Below are 8,913 nucleotides of genomic sequence, written 5' to 3' on the forward strand. Positions count from 1 at the left end.
CGCCGAATAACAGACTTGGCAGAAAGAACTGAAAGCACATAAAACTAAAGGTATAATTCAAGCGCGTACAAGTTGGGACTCAGAGTATCAAAATAATTCAAGAAAGGTTTCATTGCAACCAATTTGATGCAGTTTCTATTCCATTCAAATAAAGTTTCCGAGTAAATGTTGAATGGACGATATCCATGTTTCTAATATTTTTCCAGTCTGGTGAAAGCGGACCTGATTATTGTGTTCCTTCTCATATGTTTGTCTCTGCGTTTTTGTTTTTTCTGTATTTCTTCGCTCCAACTGTGGTGGGTGCGAAAATTTATTCATGTGATCTAACCTCAGTAAATTTTCATAATGTTCATCAGATATACCAAAAGAAGACATTAAACAAACGTTTTTAATTCTTCGTCCTTATGCGTTGTCGTGCGTAGTGGTACTTCCATGTCAGGAAGCGGGTGTTTACCGGTATAATAGAACATATGTTTTTTGACCAATATGACCAATCAGAGCGCGCGTAGTATCTGAGTTATTTTATAAAAAAAATTATCTAAAATTGATTGAACACTGAGTGTGTAGAGTGTAATTTTAGCGGCCGAAAGCAATTATTTAAAGCATGTTCGCTGCTTTATTCTTTGATTATCAGCATGTTGTATGCACTGTGATGTTCCCCTGAAGGCAAGGATCATAAATCATTCTAAACAACAAAGCCTTTCCCTTTCATGTTCAACAGAGCAAATCTTCCCTTGTGACAGCAATCCATGTCAAAATGGCGCCACTTGTAACAATGATGCTGACGACATTTCCAAATACAACTGTCAGTGCACAGACTGGTTCACTGGGATAAACTGCGAAGGTAATCAACCAAAGAAAATCATCGTATCATAAAAAAAGAAAATACTGAAGGAAAGAAGAAACCATGTGATTAAGTACTTGCTTGTGATGTAATCGTTTACGTTTCTCTTTCAATGACACATCTTTTATGAGTTCCACCATCACATCTAAACTGGTCTAGTTTACAGATGTTGCCCGCGATTCTCTACCATACAAGCCAGTCCATTGACTACTTTACCTCCTTTTTAAATTAATAATGCTTTAAAACTAAGATACTATAACTTATTTTCCCCCTAATTGACGCGATCAGGTGTGCAAAGAGACCTTGTTTAATATGCCTTGGTAGCACTGTAGGCATTATTATGATGATGTTGAAGTTGATGATGATGATGATGATGATGATGATGTTGATTATTATTATTATTATTATTATTATTATTATTATTATTATTATTATTATTATTATGAACACTTTCGTCGCATCCTGTTTAACCCTCGGACGTACAAGGGGGGGATGCCACCCCCCATAAGGTTTTTTCCAAATTTTGATAAAAGGATTTACTCTACAATGCTGAAACTTTCAGTAGCTGTTCATTCATCCTTTGCGGAAATTTTGATATGTCAACCATGTATCCATGATATTTGACGTTGCCATTGCAACGTCACAAATACAAGCAGGTCTTGCCAAAAGGCGTCATTTTTAACATTTTCTTTCGGAAGTGCAAGATTTGTTTATTTTACATTCCATAAGCATTCTGGCTTGATTTTGCATCAGTTTCCGTTATTTTGTGACTTTCTAAGAAAATGTTGAAATTCAAAATGGCGGATCAAAGAAGGCGGCTCAAATGACGTCACGCGACGTCATATGACGTCATAGCCAATGTCATCTTGTAGTGTCATCATGTCATCTTGTAGAGTAAGCTAAGGGCTTTCTTCTCAGTGCAAAAACGTAAACTCCGGGGAGGGGTTCCATCCATCCCCCCCCCCTTCAGTACGATGGTGGGGGTTTGAGTTTGCTTGTACGTTCGAGGGTTAAAACAAAATGCTAGTGGCATGTACCCATTGAGACAAAATAATGGAACCTCTATGAACTCTCCAAAGGCCGTTCTTTTATTTTGAAAACATGTCACATCGACATTCAAACATTGTTAGCCAGGCACTTTATTTGAGTTGGGACTAAACCATATCTTTTGTTTTCATACTATGTAATAACGTTATCTTTTGATTTCCTTTTTAGTGGCTCAAACAATTTGCGATACTGATAACCCATGTATGAACGGTGGACATTGTTCAAGTAGTACAAGCAGCCCGGCACAATACACTTGTGACTGTAGAGACTGGTTTACAGGCACAAACTGCGAAGGTATCTGGTTCATTTTCGTACTTACTATAAAGCTAAGCTTCGATCATGCTCATAAATAACAAAACAAAACACTTGGCTATAGTGCACCATTTCGCCCACCTGACTGGTTATGGCTAATTGACTAATCAAAAAAGTCATTGCCATTTATGATCCCCTTTATCCTCAATAATTTTTGTCACTGTAATTTGATAAAACATTACGTCGCTAATTCTTTAAATGACTGTTTACTGTTGCTCGAATCAACACGAATCAAACGGTTAATTATCGTATTTTTGAAACAACAGCGGTATTTTACATTAACAACTTTTGAAACAGGCCTGGCCCCTCCACCCTTGTTATAACATTTTTTTAGCCTCTTACAAAGTTGCATATCTTAAAGCAGATGTCCATTAATACTCGGCGAATTGCTGAAAAGTTAGTTAATTCATATACGTTTGGTAAGTAGCTTTTCTCTTAAGAGCTTATTTAATAAAGAAGAGAGTAATAAATCTCACAGGTTCATAACAGAGCTAGGTATCAATATTTGCAGAGAACGAAACTCGTATTTATCCGCGTAGCGCAAGCAATGATCCCAGTTGGGGAAAACGGGCCTGGTGCTCTGCACAAGCCAAAGGAAATATTCAGAACAAGACTTGTACTTTTACTTTTTGTGTCTACTAGTCAAAAATCTTACAACTGCCCCTGACCTTGGGATCCCCCCCCCCCCCCCCCCTTTCTGCTAACTCGATATAACAATTTTCTTTGCTTAGCAGTTAAATCTTTAAAATTTAAGCCGCTTTTGTGTTTCCAGTTCAAATCTACCCGTGTGACAGCAATCCATGTGTGAACGGAGCCACCTGCAGTAATGATGACCAAGATGTTTCATTATATCACTGCTATTGCACCGACGGATACAGCGGGAAAAACTGCCAAGGTAGGGAAACTTGGCAAAAACATTTTGTAGCAAATGAGAAGATAGCCATAGAGCTTTGCTAAATTTACAAACTCATGTAGTTATCCTTGGAAGTGGTCGTTTATAATATGAAATGTTTTTATCCTACTTTCACCAATGTCGTTCTTCAAAATCGCCTATTTTAATACCGATCAGAAGCTTTTGACATAGCTGATACGTGTAAAATTGGTTACCACTGACTTGTTTTGTAGTAATCGATAAGACTTTAAATCATGCCTAACAACAATAAGCGTGAATTTCACTAATGAAGGGTCAAAACGTCAAAACGCCTCTTTTGCTTACGGAGAAATGTTAAATATAGTATTGTAAGGTTGAAATTAATAATTTAAAACATGCATTTATTTAGCCTCGTCATTGTTCCTATAAAGATATTTTACAAAGATATGATATACAGCTTCAACAACACATCCTCTTTATTTCCTTATCAATAAATTAAAATTACAGAATTGTTATGGAAAACATATTATTAAAGATAAGGAGTTCTGGCAACCCGAAAGAGAGACCTTGTAAACGAAAATAAGTCTCAGGAGGCAATTAGCGCATGTTCTGAGTTGGCATTTGGTAAAAGCTATAAGCATTTTCCTTCTTCTTCCTCCAGTGCCTTCTTTCAGCAGAATCGCCTGTTTTAATACCGGACACAGTTTCCTACCTGATGTGCTCGGTGACTTCAGAGACCTTGTAAACGAAAATAAGTCTCAGGAGGCAATTAGCGCATGTTCTGAGTTGGCATTTGGTAAAAGCTATAAGTTCTTTGCACTTGGATACAATGGTAAATGTCGGTCAGGCCCAAATGCGAGCGTTGAATATCACATCCAAGGCTCCACCAGTGATACGAACTGCCCGAATGGTATCGGTATCGACAAACGTATTGTTGTCTACACCTTTGGTAAGTTAACTCTCAGTGTCATTTATCATGTTGTAACTACAAGTTTTAGTATCTCTGAGTTCACTAAAAAGCAAGAAAGGAATTTGGAAGTGACAAGCAGAGTTAAAAATAAAATGAACCAAGCCCATCGTTTGATATAGCACCTCGGAAACAGCAACCGTACCACATTTGGGAGGCTCTTTGCTATCGTCATCATCATCATCATCATCATCATCATCATCATCATCATCATCATCATCATCATCATCATCATCATCATCATCATCATCTATCATCATCGCATTCTTTACTTATACACGGTAATATGTTAAAGCACGATTCTTGGGATCGTTTTCTATATATTATAAAAATTGAATAAAGGATAGAAATTATAATTTGTAGCCAATAAACAAGATAAAATCTAAATCTCTAAGAAAGATATATATTACATTTATTATTATTATTATTATTATTATTATTATTATTATTATTATTATTATTATTATTACTATTATTATTTTATTATTTATTTAGTTATTTATTTTTTCATTTTAGAACTTCTTCCCATCTTGAATCCCCTGGGATGCTTTATAGAAAAGAAATGGAGCAGTAGACTTCTCAACATCAAGTTTGGGAGTTTTAGGAACACGTACAACGCCTCAGATCCACACGCGACAGTCGTCAAATGCGCGCACCTCGCGCGTGACATGGACTACGAATTCTTTGCCGTGCAAAACCTTGGTGACTGTCGCACAGATATAAATATAGTTAACAACTATGACACATATGGAGAGGCCCTTCCAGAAAAGTGTGTGGGAGGGGTAGGTGCGACATTGACCAACTTCGTATATCGACTGAGGCCTGCATTCACTAGTCCAAACGTGTGCGACACTTCACCGTGTAAGAACGGAGGTACATGTGTGGTGCATTTCAACGATCCTAATAGGTACTACTGTGAGTGCGATAGCCTGTTCACTGGAGACAGCTGTCAAAGTGAGTAATACTTGTATGCACATTGTGGGGTAAAAGTGTAGATACTGTAGGATGACAAAATCCCACTATTAGACAGGATAAATGTTCATAAACTATGGAGAATCTTTCAACATAACTTGAAGAGCAAAAAATGCTTCTCTTCTTCTGGATTATTTTAGATGTCAGCTATGTATGCTATATATTGGCCTCTCTAAAGGGTTTTTAAATAGCTTTTCGTGAAGTCTCATTTTAGTTCAAAATATATTTGCTTTTTTATTGCCTTGTGTTAGAAGACTTCTGTATAATTATGGAACGTTTTGTCAGTACCAACACTCAATTGATCGCTCTCGATGATGCTTATTAAATTAACACAAGTCAGTTATACTGTCAACACTCAACTTTAAAATATTCAAGATTTTAAAATACTGTGCTTCAGCAACGATCAGTGAACGATGTGACACACGCGTCTACTACTGAAACAAGGCTTGAAATAGAGTACAGGTTTTCGGTCTAAAATAAGGACCAAAAGGATACCACATAGTTTGGTCTGGAAAGAGGGCAGTGTTTATAAGCAACTTGGTCTCACTGTCATGGCTTCAAGTACACTTCTGCCATTTTTCGTGCTCAGTTGAATATATTTATTACTGCAGATTTTAGACTACAGTAGCAAGAAACTCGATGTTTCTTTGTTTTCTTTCTTCCAGGTGCAGTAAAGAAATGAACGTGGGATACCGTACCGTGGCACGAGTATCAACCCATTTAACTGCAGGGGGCAAAAATAATAGTTGTACTGAGGGGCAAAAAATATATGTTGTTATTTTGGTACAAATTATTAGAGGAAAACAAATAAAATATGATAGAGTGGTGTTGAATGCGAATGCTTAACTCTTTATACAAGTATCGACCCTTTCTGTTTCTTCACAAAAAGAAAGGGTCGAGTCTCTTCTCACTAAATTTATTTCCACACTGACGTTCTTTCTCCAGCGAGCCGCTGGGCGATCGAAGCGCGCCCACGCCGAAACTCCGAAACTCGCGCCTTCTGCGCTCGAAGAGAGACTGACTTTGCCCCCGAATTGAGAGCCTGCTCGCAGGCTATGCATCCAAGTAAGATATTTGAGTTTCAGAGGGAAAAAAATAAAAAATTGAGTTTTAGAGCATTTTGGTGATATGTACCCTGATATCCTTTGAATATTTTGCAACGTGGAACTGCGAACTTTGAGTCCTTAGATGAATTATTTAAATGATTCATTTGTAGTGCTACAAAAAAGTAATTTATAATTATTTCGCTTCCTGTTTTTCTGTGCCCAACTAGCAAGTTGAAACAGGCTCTTTGCTAGCTAGCTGTGGGAAAGGTTTACAATTTACAAGTAAACCCCAAGTCAAGCCACTTTTTTTTCACTTTTAACCTTTTTAAATCATTCATAAACTTTTCAAGCGCGAAAATATTTTGAAGTGGAACAAGTACAACATGTACCGTGAACTCAAGAAAATGTAGCAAAGCATACCATCCAAAACTTTCTTATCAACTCTCAAGCAAAATTTCTCAAACCGCCGAACGAATATCGCACATAATCATCTTTTCGAAAAAGATATAAATCACTTAGTGGCACAAGCTACGCGGATAATAAAAGCTTTCATCAGGAGTCGAACCTGTATAACTTTCCGCACACGGGTCGGACGCTCTACCACTGAGTGTTTAAATTAAAATGTGCTAGCGAATTAAAAGTAGTTTGAATTTTTGTTTTAGAAATAAACTGAGTTTCGACACTGATTCAAATGTGCTGCAGAAGCATACAGTATTGCAGGAAATGAACTTGATATTACTATCTCTAATTTGTTCTTGTAGGCGGTAGGCGGACGCTTCGTTAGCATAAATATAACAGAAATTAATATCAATTTTTCTTGAGTTTGCTTGAGTCCACTTTACGACAAAGGCACACATCTTAAGAGTTAGACATCGGGACTTCGTCTTTAGAGCGACTTCGAAACAAACCTATAACTCCTCTCAATTGTTATGGCCGATTGATCACAATAAAAAAATATAGTACTTATCACTTTCTACAAGCCACCATTCATAACGCCATCAGTTTTTTTTACGGACAAATTAAGATCATTTCATGCAATACAAGTTTTCCTTGAAAACTTGAAAAAGAAATCGCTTTAGAACAATTGTGATTTCCCTTAAATACGCCTTCGTTGGTATTAATATTGTGTAATGCACACTCGCTTTTTTTAAAAAAAAATGGGGTTTATACGAGGAACAGGTTATATAGAACTCACTTTACAATAGATGGTTAAAACAAATATAGCTTTTGTCTTCCTGTTTTTCATTTTTAGCTGACACCTGTTGCGAAACAAAGCACACAGTGTTGTCATCAACACGGGACTTTTTAAAGCGTTTCTATTTGTCCAGCCAAATATCTTTAAAATAAGGCTGCAAAACTAAGCTATCTTTAATAAAATCTAAGAGACTATTCCACAGAAAAAAAAAATAACAGCTCAGTTTCTTTGCTGTTTTTCACCTTAGCTATCAAAGTTGTTATCACTTAATTAACATATAAATAGCGTTTAGTGTGTTAATAAGTGTCATTGTCTACTGCGTTGAACAGCACAAAACGATTGGAAATCGGAGTCACTCATGTTTTTTTCTGTATTTTTTTTCTTCCATATACTATTGTATGGAACTCTTTTGTAACTTGGTATTTAGATATTTTTATAAACCCGTTTACATTTTTCGTTGACGCAGCGAAGAGACAGCGTTTGCCGTCAGTGCTGGCCTGAGATGTTTGTTTTGAAAGGCATCCGTGTGAGAGTAGCCCTGTAAAGGATTCTCGTTACTGACAGTCCTGTTTCGACAACCTAAGCGGATGTTTTGTTCTTTTGACTCTAAAGATGACTTTCGCACGTACTCACGTACTTTCGCACGTACTCACGAGCGATACGTGGGCCAGAAACAACTGTCCTTTTCAGAACTACCCACGCAATCACACGAACTTCAATTTCCATGATTCAACTAGCTTTAGTTTATTTTTGACCACAAACCTGGAGCAACTCCGCCTTCGATTCTCTTCATACATTCATTTTTTTTAGGGAAGGGATGGGTGTATATATATATAGATATTAGTTATGATATTAAATCTACAAACTGAGCATACACAATTTGGTTACCTAGTTTGCCAAAGGTTTGAATATCTGTTAAAACGATCAAACCGCTTATAATATGTAAAGATATTTTTACAATTATGTAGTAATTCTTGCCAGATTATGAGAAAACTTAAATGAAATAGCGACGGAATTATATTACCTTGATTTGATCAAATTCTTCCAACTAGTAAAGTAAAACATACTGATATCACGGCTTAAAGGGATATAAAGCTCACGATTCCAGTTTCAAAACGTACGAGTTACCTGTCCTGGCAATGTTTAGAAACTCAACACGTGTTTAACTGAGTTTCACAGATTGTCTTATTTCGACCCGTGAAGATAGTTCGTCTCCGTCTAACCTTACCAAACACGGCTAAAAGTAAACGCGATATTCGAAAGCTCAAGAAAGAACATTTCATTTTTTCATTGTCAAGTAAATTTGATCGTCATAGTTGCTAAGACAGGTTACGAGGAAAAAAGAAAAAAAAAGTACTAGCTCTCAATTTCTTATTTTATCATCCTTTGAGATTTCTTGGTTCAAATGTTTTACTAATTGAGGTTTTAAGTCACGAGCCGCTATACAAAAAGGAGTTCCATTTTTACCTTAGCTTTATAATGTATGTATGAAATAGATCATCACAAAATAAACAGTGCACATGAAAGTGATACTTTAGTACTTTTAGTTCTATTGTTTGTTCGAAGATCACACGCAAAACGTTAGAGCCAGCATCAGTGCCTATCTCTGATCTTTCAAAAACGTGCTTCATCAAAGCATATCTTTGCAAAAAATTTATG

General features: G+C 36.5%; 1 protein-coding gene across 1 annotated transcript in view; it reads left to right on the forward strand.

Moving 5' to 3' along the window:
• LOC144662300 (uncharacterized) overlaps positions 1-5,840 on the forward strand; it is a 43,169-nt gene extending 37,329 nt beyond the window's left edge. The window contains exons 45-50 of the mRNA XM_078523083.1: positions 722-844; positions 2,060-2,185; positions 2,976-3,098; positions 3,736-4,023; positions 4,558-4,995; positions 5,679-5,840. Coding sequence (XP_078379209.1) covers positions 722-844; positions 2,060-2,185; positions 2,976-3,098; positions 3,736-4,023; positions 4,558-4,995; positions 5,679-5,695 — 1,115 coding nt within the window. The 3' untranslated portion in view covers positions 5,696-5,840. The remainder of the gene's footprint in view (positions 1-721; positions 845-2,059; positions 2,186-2,975; positions 3,099-3,735; positions 4,024-4,557; positions 4,996-5,678) is intronic.
• Positions 5,841-8,913: the final 3,073 nt, after the last annotated feature.

Source organism: Oculina patagonica, chromosome 8 (assembly GCF_052425735.1).
Source record: "Oculina patagonica isolate OP01 chromosome 8, crgOcupat, whole genome shotgun sequence".
NCBI lineage: Eukaryota > Metazoa > Cnidaria > Anthozoa > Scleractinia > Oculinidae > Oculina > Oculina patagonica.